The sequence below is a fragment of the Amphiura filiformis genome, chromosome 18 (assembly GCF_039555335.1).
Source record: "Amphiura filiformis chromosome 18, Afil_fr2py, whole genome shotgun sequence".
In the NCBI taxonomy this organism is placed as follows: Eukaryota; Metazoa; Echinodermata; class Ophiuroidea; order Amphilepidida; family Amphiuridae; genus Amphiura; species Amphiura filiformis.
Window position 1 is genome coordinate 16,869,683 of NC_092645.1, and position 12,569 is coordinate 16,882,251.

The following is a 12,569-nucleotide window of genomic DNA, read 5'->3' on the forward strand; positions in this document are numbered from 1 at the left end:
CATTCTTAAAACTTTTTATATGAAAAAAAATATATCTTTGGCTAGCAATTTTGCAAAATATTGTTGTCAGCACTTAATAACATTGTGATAGAATGTTTTGCATGAAGTTTTCAAAAACGTTTTATGAATGTTATTAAAACGTCTTATACCCTTCAAGTATATAACCCAGCATTTAAATGTTTCTGTAAAATGTTTGATGTTTGCTGGGTCTTAGAAAGAAAGGTTCCAAAAGGGTTTAAGTGTCCTCCTGGGAGAACCTTCACACACTTGAACCCTTAAAAAGTTCTTGAAAATTCAAGAACCCTTATAACAAAAAAGGTTCGAGTGACCAAAAGGGAGAACCCGTGTTTGAATGAAAATGAATGAATGAACTTTTAATGAGCTATTACAGTTAAAATCCACCCCCCTATGGAAAACATGACCTTAATCAACTGTCACACATAGTAATAGTCCAATCTGCTGGCAACAAGGGTGTACACTGCTATTAGCTAGTCAGCTAACTTAGCTGCTTCTGTTGTAAGCATTTTGCAAGCCCTACTATGTAGCATCTTCCAATGTGTAAGTGTGTACCACATCACAGCGCTCTTAAGATTTGAAGCTTCACTCATAATCTCATGTCATCTTTTCTTCCACAGAGTATGGGAATTCCAATAAGACGCTTCATCTGTGCATCAAATGAGAACAACGTCTTGACAGATTTCCTGAGAACTGGGGTGTACGACTTACGAGATCGTAATCTACAAGTCACTATGTCACCAGCCATTGATATACTCAAGTCTTCTAACTTAGAAAGGTAAAGTATTATACTGTGTATATAGTAATCTTATGTGCCCAATCACTATATATTATTTAAACCAATTGAGGAATCTGCGACTCACTCCTCGTTTTCCTTGAGCTCTGTTGGAATAGTTCTCATCTTCGCTGGTTTGGAAGACCGAAAACTACTAATAATGAAAAAATTTACATTGAAAGAAAAAATAACCACCTCAATCCCTAAGCAATTCATGAAAATCCTGCAGATGAGAAAAAAAAAAATATTTGGTGAAAAGCAATTTTCTCATCAATAAAATATTGTGTTTCAAATTGTACTATTTTGTTTGTTTTTAAAATAATAGTCAATTTATGCCTAACCCTCATCTCATTTTCAGTTCTGGAACCTCTGCAACATTTTCTAATTTCATTTGCTAACGTTAAAAAGTGAGCTGTTGCAAACTGCTTATCCACACAGTGAAATTCATATTAAATTAGTGGCACGAGTTTTCGATCCTCTCAAGAGGGATGCAGAATGTTTCATCCAAGAATAGTGAATTGTAGACATAAGGCATGCAGTTTGTCTCGACATTTGAAAGGGGCGTGAATTCATTTTTGGATACGCCCCTATTATAATTAGGTAATAGTCACACACATTCCCTATATGTATATACCACATGTAGTAAATCTGTCTGCTTTATCTGTATTGCGCCTTTCTTAAGCAAATAGTTAAACACGATTTCATCAAACATTATAACAATAGCTCTTTTACAGTGTGCAATCATCAGGGGCAATAATTGGGCAATAATAGAGGATGTGCGTGAAATTATTGATTGGCTCCATGCAAAGGATTTGAACCGGTGTCCTTCACAGTAATCATGGCGCAATGCAGTGTATTCAATCAAACGTTGTCTTCAACCTATTTGATCGTATAGTGCATTTGTTATGTGTGTGAGACGAGCTGTCGCGTAGATTGCAATAGCTTGTAATCATGCTTTTGTTGAATGAATTTGAGTACTCCGCCATATTTACGGTATGATACGTCATAATCTAGGTGATTATTTGCATTGGATGTCTTGAATACGCTGGCGAAGTTGTGTAATAATCGGATTAATGCTATAACAGTAGGTGAATACAAGTTTTGAATATATCGCGTTGCAAAGCCCCATTCAGTGATCCCAGCGAAATTGAAACAAAAAATCAAATTGTTACTTTTATAAATTTTTTATGAAAAAAAATGGCAAAAACCCAAGAAAACGGCAGTATCAACGAAGTTGAAGCCCTATTCAAATACATGTAGCTAATTTATATATACTGTCAGTATATAAATTACAGATTCACGTAAATGCATTATTTTTGTCTTAAATATGCACGGCTGAACCACTAGCAGAGGACACCAAATTGATGTTTTATGACCTTTGACATTCTTTTGTGGCGAGTGACATGGTCAGTTCAATTCACGCCGAATGTCCTTGACAGGTTTGACTCTGCTTCAGTGGTCATGAAAGAATTCAAGATAACCTCTGCCCCAACAATCCCAAGCAATTGTCTGAAACTGCTCTTCGGATGATGTACATCATAAGAACTCAGTCGTCAAATGATGATAGTCATAATTATAATGACCAAAAGATTATTACTGACTATATCATTGAAGACTGAGTTCCGCAGTCTAATACAAAATCTGAATTTTGATGATTTTTACGATCGTCCAGATGAAAAAATCACTGAATAGGCCGTTAGTTCCCTCCTCTCCTTACCCTTGCAATATGAATCAAAGAAAAATAAAGAAAAAATAAAGAAAACAAGAAAAAAGATAAAGAAAAGAAACAATAAAAGAAAAACAAATATGAAAAGTTTGAACAATATTTGGTTTATAAAATTAATGTGACCGTGATGAGGCTCGAACTCACCACCTTCCGATTTAAAGTTCGAAGCGCTCGTGTACCAAATTCTGATGCCTTACCAAGTGAGCTGTGCTCCTGAGATCTGAAATGAAAATAAAATAATACACTGTATACCTGCTTGTGTCGGTAATTGATTTGCTCATATTCCATAATGGTGCAGTGCAACAGAGCAAAAATGCCCAAAATTTAAAAGCTATATAATTTATGAACATGAATATACACTACACATAAAAATACTAATACAAGGGCATTTCAACATAAGAATCCAAACAATTCAGTACCAACATGCACAGCTTTGTCCTTATATCACATTTGGGTTTTTAACAAAATGTTATCAAACCTCTACTGTGATTGGCAGCTGCACAAGGCATCTCTTTGATAGCTGATAATGGCCATCCATTCAGCAAGTGGCTACTAACTGACCTCGACAGCTTTGAATGAGCACTGTCATCTGCTACAAAACCATCACACTCTAGGACCTGGTCACTCCATAATGCTACAAGGAGCACAGTACTGTACTTTGACAATGGAGTGAAAGACTATTATTATTGATTAGGCACAGATTTTAAAAGTACAGCTCCTATGCGTGTATAGCAAAAAATTGGAATAGAATGTTTGGAGTCATGTAACTAAAATACTAAATGCATTCTGCAAAATGTGCTCTGACCAATTTATAAAGCATTTCATTAGCTTTAATTTGACACATTGTTTGACATGTTTGGAATTATGGTAAATCATTAAATAAAATATTTATTAATTAATCAATTATGTCAATTAATTCAAAATTTAATGCAAATATGCATATTTTCTCTGACAGAATTGTAGGATTCGACAAGAGCCATCTTTCGTGTAAGTTTGATTCTTATAACATACCGGTATCGTATTGCGTCCCGTTATAGTTGCAGAAAAAAATACGCGTGCAGGACACACATACGCACCCACCCCACACACACACACCCAGAGGATCGTGCCGTTTACAATCGTATAACATTCATTGGCGCTAGTAGTAGTAGTAAATTCCAATTTTCTTTGCTTTACCTCACTTGTTCTGCTCAAAATTAAAAGGGGACATATCTGACAGTAAAAGCTTACATTTTATGGAAATTATGTTTAACTGTTTGCTTAAACAGCACAAAACAGATAAAGCAAAATTACTATACATAGGACTATAATACATGTATGGTATGCCAGGGACTGTTTAAGAATATATCATTAGATTTATGATATTTACTTCGAGGACTGTTATGTGAAAAATATCAAATTTTAATAATTTGTTATAAAATTTGTATTATATCGTGAATTTCAAACAATGAAATTTATTTGATATCAGAAAGACATTCTTCGTATTCAGAATGCAATTCGATATGTCTGATGTGCTCTCATGTCCCACAAAAAATACTATCGAAACGCTCATTCCAGATCCCTTAATTTGGTTAATTTTCTTTGTCTTTTTTTTTTTTTTTCTTGTTTTATATATTTATTTCTTTATTTTTCTTTGATTTATATTGCCAGGGTAAGGAGAGGAGGGAACTAAAGGCCCATTCAGTGATTTTTGATTTTTTTCATCCCGACGATCGTAAAAATCATCAAAATTTGATTTTGGATACTAGATTGCGGAACTCAGTCTTCAATGATAGTCAGTAATTTTATATTTTGGACATTGACTATCATTTGGAGGACTGAGTTCTTATGATCCGAGGAGCAGTTTCAGACAATTGCTTGGGATTATTGGGGCAGAGGTTTATCTTTTGAATTCTTTCATGACCACTGAAGCATAGTCAAACCTGTCAAGGACACTCGGCGTGAATTGAAAGACCAAGTCACTCGCCACAAAATAATGTCACAGGTCATAAAACACCAATTTGGTCATTTGGTATCTTCTGCTATCTAAAGGCATATGGCTGATTTTGTACCTTTCGTCATTGTCATAGATGTGCTAATAAAGCTTGCTAGTGCAGTGGTTCAGTCGAAAGCCGTGTGTCTAAGGCAAAAAATAATGCATTTACGTGAGTCTGTAATTTATATACCGGTACTGACAGTATATAAATTAGCTACATGTATTTGATTGGGGCTTCAACTTCGTCAATACTGTCGTTTTCCTGTTTTGTTTTTTTGCCATTTGTTTTTCATTAACAAAATTTATAAACGTAACAATTTGATTTTTTTTTTCACTTTCGCTGGGATCACTGAATGGGAACGCGGATTATTCAAAACTTGTTTTTACCTACTACTATATATATATAGTATTAATCCGATTATTACATAACTTTGCCAGCGTATTCAAGACATAGGTTATGTAAGGGATAAACTGTACATGGGTATAGAGGCCCTGCATGCTTTTATCGATTGGCTCCAAACAAAGGATTTGAAAAGTGTCCTTCACCGTAATCACGGCGCAGTAGCCTACAGTCCATTCAATCAAATGTTGTCAGTGTGCGAGACGAACGATGTATAAATCTGGAGGTCACATCATCACTTATCGTAAAAAGTTTGTCCAATGCATATACTGTGTGTAGGCCTATTGTTCCCGGGTATTGTCAATGCAGTCAAGCAAACAGGTATTATATTTTGAAAAGGCTGCTATAGTATATTCACAGGGGTGTCTTGAATGGCCAATCATATGGGACATAATCAAATTGCAGTGACTGCTTCCTTTGTTACCACATGTCAGTCATCTTGTGATTATTGGACCATGTAAACCTGCAAAAAAACAAGACAAAGTGCAGGCCCTATGAATATTGATTGACCCTTTATTCATGATTTCTTGAATTGATCAATTCTTTTCATACTGTTTTCAATTTTAGATTTTTACACCTGGTAACCGATGGCAACGGTGATGAAGTCAGACATTATTATGAGCAGATGAATTCGGACAAATACTTCAAAGTGTCCTCGAAGGTGAGTTCAAAAATTTGAGCCAACATTTTTAAGTGGTTTCATCAAAATGTATTAAACCCGGCAATTTTGTACCGGTCAAGGGTGTTTCTTGGCAAGAGAATTTTGGTGAGTCGAAAGGGGGGCAAGAGAATTTTGGCACACAACTTTTAAATAAAACACTCCAAAACAGCTTACGACAACAGTATGGAAACTTTCTAATATGCCACAATTTCCTGCTTGCTACACTCGCATTATTTATCTAAACCATTGGGTTCACAAAAGTTTGGCATGTGCAAGGGGGGGGGGGCAAAGAATTTTTGGCAGCTCAAAAGGGCAAGTAATTTTTGGCCGGCCAAGAGGGGGGTCATGTTTTTTGGCATCGGATCGAGGGGGTGGGGCCAAGCATTTTGGCAGGCCATTTTGAAAATTCCCCATCATGGGAGTACAGATAATTATTGCACACCCCCTGAGAGGACATTAATCACATTTCCTAGTATATCCTACTTTTTTTTGCTCTATTTACACATAAAAATGAGTTTTTGTTTAAATGTCTTGTAACGAGGGAGGTGATGCACTCATAGGAATTATCCCTGTGTATGATGAATGTTCTTCTACCTTCCAAAAGCCTAAAAGCACCCACAGAACCAATATTATTTTGCATTGTTAATGTACCGAGGGAGGGGGACATAAAATCATTATCAACTGCAGATAAGGGATGAGATTCCAGACTATGTATGGTCATGCACTAGGATATTTTGTACCTCTTCAAGAACTCCTTCAAAAGAAAATGATAACCCTTTAAAGAGTTATTATAACCAAATTGTCATGCATATTAATGAATTCTGATAGAGCCGTTATAGACAAACAATGATCTACCTAGATGTGGACGCAGATTATGGTACCCCAGGAGGCACCACTGTCTGTAGTTCCTGGGGCCTGTTAGGGTTTGTTGCCCCCCCAACTCAGAAAAGTATTTAAAATAGGGGACCTAAGGGGGCATTAATCCCCTATTTCCTAGTGTATCAAGTTTTCCTACTTTTAAAAAAAGGGGATAGAACACAGGGTTTTTGTGTAAATATTTGTAACGGGGAGGAGGGAGGTGTGACACTTGTAGAAACTATCCTTGTGTTTGCTAGTTTTCCTTGCATAAAGGGTTCTCATTCTCATTTGATATGTCATTGACCATAGTCAGGTTTGTAGGTCCCCTCCTGCACCCCCATCCCCAATCTGTAGTTGATTATTTTATGCCCCCCCCCCCTCGGTACATCAACAAATACAAACTAATGCAAAATAATATTGGGTCTATAGGTGATCCAAATTTTTATGGTTTATGAAAGTATAAGGAGCACTATATATTATTTAAACCAATTGAGGAATCTGCGACTCACATGCGCTATATAAATCCTGTTGTATCATTATATTATTGCACTCATTTGAAATCAATTAACAATTTTCAATTTTATTTGTAAAAGGAAGCTTCATGGCCTACACATTTTAGTGTTAACAATTTTATGGCCTCTCTATTTTAGTATGTCACAAAATGACCCCTCCCAAGTACAAAATGGCAGGGTCCTAAATGTTTCTTTACTTTGTGCTTGTAGGTGCTAGAGAAGATCCAGAATGAGTATGAGTTTATGGCAGATTGGTGTAGCCAGAAGGAGTGTGCTGAAACTATCAAAAATGTCTTCCAAAGTAAAGGTAAATAATAGGATTACATGACTAAGTCATTCACTTGGAAGACCTGACACTTCACTGTGCCATTGTTGCATTACACAGCAAGTTTTTGTAGGGAAAAGGTCCACATTTAGGAAATTCTTTAAGGTAAAGGTGAAGGAGGCGAACCTGTATAAGCAGTGAACAGAGTGCCCATCTCTCTTTCATTGGCGATTAGTGGTCCCTGGTTCAAACCACACCCGAGAAAAAAAGTTTTAATTTAATTTTCTTTCTTTCTTCCTTCTTTCCTCCTCACAAAAATAGGCCTGGGCAATTAGTCCTGGGGAGGGGGGGGTACTCAGTACAAATGACCATACGGGACGTGCCGCAAACATGGGTAGCATTTTCAGCCTTCTGGTATATCAATGACCCCATTTTCAAAGCCTATTTTGGTATATGAATGGGTCCTTTTTTCAAAATTTTCTCAATTTTTTCGGAAAACAGTCCAATTTTTCTTTAATCTGGCCAAAATTTTGGGAAAATTTGTAAAAACTAAGACAATTTCGGGTAAATTCGGCCGAAAATTTTGACTTTTGGTATATCAATGGGTCCAAATTTCTTGAAAAATTGGTATATTTATGGGTCTACTTCCAAAATCTCAGCGGCACGTCCCTACCAAAACCAAACTTGAGTACCCCCCCGGGCAATTAGTATACAAATGGCCTCAGTAGACTGAGTATTAGTCTTACAATCAATATGATTTTTTTCTACAGGGTATCTTTTAGATCCTCATACAGCAGTAGCTAAAACCATCGCTGATCGGTACCCCACCACTGATCGTCCACTTCTGATCTGCTCTACGGCCCACTATGCCAAGTTTCCATCAGATGTTCTCGCCTCCTTGGGTCACAAGGTCAATAGAGACTTGCTATTTGGTGGACTAGAACACATTGAAACATTACCCACAATGCACCAGGAATTGGATAGGGCGTTGCATCGACAGTGTGTTCATAAGCGTATTGTGAAACCAAATATGAATGAGATTGTTGGAGAGTTGATAGGATTTGTAAGCAAGGCATCAGGGGAAAGAATTCAAGGGCATAGTTCATAGAGTAGGCCTATATCATACTAGTGCAACATGCGGCACCATGGGGGTGAGTCATTTGCCCCCCTCACCCTCAAAAAAGCCCACAACAACATTGGCTTTGCTCCCTAATGTCAGAACAAAAAACTATTATGTACTTGCTCAATTAACATTATGTGCAAATTTTATTGCAAAATAATTTTGTCGGTCGCAACACATAGTGGCGTACATGACGGACAAAATATGTTTCCGAGCAAAACGTTTTTGTAGGATATGCTACTAGTAACGGAGTTGATACTCCTGCACTGTTATCTCTCGGTGGTCATATTCCATTCGAAATTGAAGTTTAAGGTTCAAACTTTTAAACTGTATCTTTGATAGTTAACAATGAATAACTATTATAGGATAATATACGCCACTTTGTGAAACAGAAAATTTGGAAAATCACCCTATGCCACTATGTGTTGCGACCGACGATTTGTATGTGGTTATAATATCACTATATTTTACATGTAAAGTCTACGGAGATCAAGGTTAGAGAAAGCTGTAAAGGTTGCTATAACTGCATTTTAGGCCCTTAAAAAAAAGGCTTAATAAAAAGAACTGCATTGATGGCATTTTTGAGCCATTTTCTAACTGATAGGCCACTGTGTTGAATTTATACGTTCTGGTATACCAGAACACAATTCAAATTATTTGGTGGTATTTTTGCTAAACAAATTAATCTGCAAGAAATTTTTTGTACATAAACAATATGTAGCCAGAGGTTTCCAGTGGTATAAAAATCTCTACTTTTTTTAGATAAGTGGGGGGATGAGGCTGTGGATCACAAAATGCCCCTTTAAGGGATTTCGAATGAGCGTTTCGATAATATTTTTTGTGGGACATGAGAGCACATCAGACATATCGAATTGCATTCTGAATATGAAGAATGTGTTTCTGATATCAAATAATTTTCATTTTTTGAAATTCACGATATAATACAAATTTTATGACAAATTATTAAAATTTGATATTTTTCACATTTTTGATATATAACAGTCCTCGAAGTTAATTTTATAATCTAATGATATATTCTTAAAGTGTGTATGTAGCTGGGAGGAAAAGCCGGCGATCAATTGAAAATTTTGACCTTTCATATTGAAGATACAGATTTTTTTCCCCAAAAGACCTAATTTTTTTTTGTGTTTTGGGGGAAAAATCCATATCTTCAACACGAAAGGTCAAAATTTTCAATTGATCGTCAGCTTTTCATCCCACCTACATACAGTTTAAATCATTTATAAAGTTTACTTAGAGTACTGTAAAAATATCAATTTTTAATCATTTGCCATAAAATGTGTATTACATTGCGAATTTCAAAAAATCAAAATTATTTGATATCATCAGGACATTCTTCGTATTCAGAATGGAATTTCGATGTCTGATGTGCTCTTATGTCCCACAATACTGTCCAAACATTCATACCCCATCCCTTAAGGTTAGCAACTATTTTAAACTGTTGTGACTCAGCATCTTGAGAATGGTAGCGAGCTTTAGCAAAAATTGCATTGATTGTTTTCAAGAATTCAAATATCACAGATATATTTTTATAGGTCCTGTGGTTCTTGAGTTATGTTGTACAGAGGGCTGAAACGACAACACTTTTATAAAATGTACATAACTCATTAACAACAATAAATCAAGTAAGTTTTCAAAGTATATGATTTGTAGAAAGAAATTTTGAAAAACATTAAAGTGTTATTTTTCAATAATATATTGATTTAGATAATGAAGATATAAATAAATAATAAATAAATTTTTGGATTTATAAAGCGCCTTTCTCCAGATCTTAGAGGACTCAAAGCGCTGTAATTTCGCTGCAATGGTGAATCATCACAATCAGATAGCATCAACTAGGTTGCTGCCGAACGGCGCACACCTATCCGCATTTAGATTGTAACATCCTCCAATTATCTGTGCAGCTCCCCAAATTCCATTGGGTGAAGGAAGTTTTTGATAACCAAACAACTAATCACCGATTTTTGCAATACAGGATAAAAGCGGAGATCCCGGAGAAAACCTGCGAGAGCGAGCATGGAATCGGGATAAACCAAGTGCACATGCGTCCTTGGGCCGCGCCGGGGCTTGAACCCGGGACCTCAGTGGTGCAAGGCGAGGGAACTACCGCTGCGCCAACTCGCTCCCCCTCGTTTTTCTTGGCTGCTTCGACCAGCAATACCTAGTCTAGTGTCATCTGGTATTTGCTATTACTTTTTGTGTAGACTGTATTTCTATTGGGCTATTCCACTTGAAATCCATGCACCCCCTATGGAAGACATGGAATTAATCTTCCACACAAGGAGTGTGAATTTCAAATGGGGTTACCTGAATGGATGACTTCATTACAGGGAGATTAAGGTTAAGTTTTCCATAGGTGTATGGATTTCAACTGGAATAGCCCATTAATAAATTACATAAATATCCATGCGTATAATTTGTATTGAAGACACATTTGTGTCAGAAATCATGTGTCAGAAGTCATGTGCCAAAAATCATATGCATTTATGAAAAAGTCTGGAAAAGCTGGAAAAGCGTGTAACAAAGCTGGAATGCCTGGCCATTTGTCAGAAATCATGTGTCGAAAATCATGTTGTCGGGTGTTAAAAACTGATACTTTTTAACTGACTGTATTATTTATACTTTGAACATTGTTATTCCAAGGAAACAATAAAATTTGACAATAAAACTTAGAATAGTGTTGTATCTTGATTGCTGTGTTATATGTGTTTATTAAAATACATTATTGGGATTTGAGGAAATTTTAAATTCTGTTGATATCAGGGGCATGAATATGAAACGCTGTGGAAATATTATACCCCCCTGGAATTGGCAAGCCAAAAGGGGTGTTCAATTTTAGCAGGTCAAAAAAGAGGCAAGCTCAATTTGGCACATAATTATAGGGCACCTTGACAATATAATGCTGTATGATCATGTGATAGGAGGAACGAACTAGGAAACATTCAAACATGCAAATTGTCCTGCTCGTTACACTCGAATCAAAATTTTAGACCATTTGGGTTTTTTAAACATCGCCAAAATTTGGCATGTGCTGAGGGGGCAAACAATTTTTGGTACACCATTCAGACATTTAACCCTCCCATGATCATAATATTGCACAGCCCATAATCATGTAATTCTCAAATACATACATACATAAAGGTATTTATAAAGCACCTTTAAAAATTTATCAAAGTGCTGAACAAGGAGAAAAAGGGTGGAAAAAAAAAGAAACACAGCGGAACAAGAAAGAAGCTAACTGAAAAGGTGAGTTGTCAGTTTCTTCCTGAAAACTGGAATTGATGGAGACTCCCTGATGGCTTTAGGGAGTTTGTTCCATTCCCTTGAGTCGGAGACAGAGAAGGTATTTAAACCAGATCCTCTATGTGCCCTAGGCTGATTAAGCAGAGCCTTATCTGAAGAAGATCTCAATTCTCTTCCGGGAGCATAGGCTGAAAGAAGCTCACAAAGATAATTAGGGGCACGGCCCTGAGAGCACTTGAAAATATAAAGCAGAAGTTTAAAAAGAATTCGGTCCTGGATTGGAAGCCAATGCAATTGAATGAGAAGGCTGGAGGTACCAGTTGAGCGAGGGACAGAGAAAATCAAACGCACAGCACGATTTTGCAGCTTCTGCAGTCTATTTCTTTCACCTTGAGGATTGCATTGCCATAATCAAATCACATACAAGTCCAATTCCGTTGCAATTCTCAGCATATCTCCCTAAGCATTGTGAGATACATGCAGCAGTGCCACATTACAGTGGATATCTCCCCCTACCTGCTTTGCACCCTCAGGGTCATGTCGCCTTAAGCATTGTAGGATATATGCAGTGGTGGCAGCCACAAGGGGCATATCCTCCTCCCTCTATGCATACTCTGCACCCCCATGGTTACATCTCCCTAGGCATTGTGGGATATATGCAGTGGCGGCACAAGGGACATTCCCCCCTCCTGACATGATATATATGCCGCAACAGACATTTGCCTCCCCTGACATGCTTCACCCCAGGGTTACGTCTCCCTAAGCATAGTGGGATACATGCAATGGTGGCAGTGCCACAAGGGGCATCCCCCCAGAGTGCGCTGCACCCCTAAGGTTACATCTCCTAAACATTGTGAGAAATATACAGCACCTAAAGGAACATTCTCCACCTCCTGACATGATATATGCCACAAGGGGAATTTTCCCCTTCCCCTGACATGCTTGGCACCCCACACACCGACATCGCCTGGCTTATAATTACTTTGTCAACAGAGATA

General features: G+C 37.1%; 1 protein-coding gene across 1 annotated transcript in view; it reads left to right on the forward strand.

Annotated features, from left to right (window-relative positions):
* LOC140138997 (threonine synthase-like 1) overlaps positions 1-9,292 on the forward strand; it is a 31,143-nt gene extending 21,851 nt beyond the window's left edge. The window contains 4 exon segments of the mRNA XM_072160778.1: positions 636-793; positions 5,459-5,552; positions 7,133-7,229; positions 7,958-9,292. Of these exon segments, the coding sequence (XP_072016879.1) occupies positions 636-793; positions 5,459-5,552; positions 7,133-7,229; positions 7,958-8,295 (687 nt within the window). The 3' untranslated portion in view covers positions 8,296-9,292.
* The last annotated feature ends 3,277 nt before the right edge of the window (positions 9,293-12,569 follow it).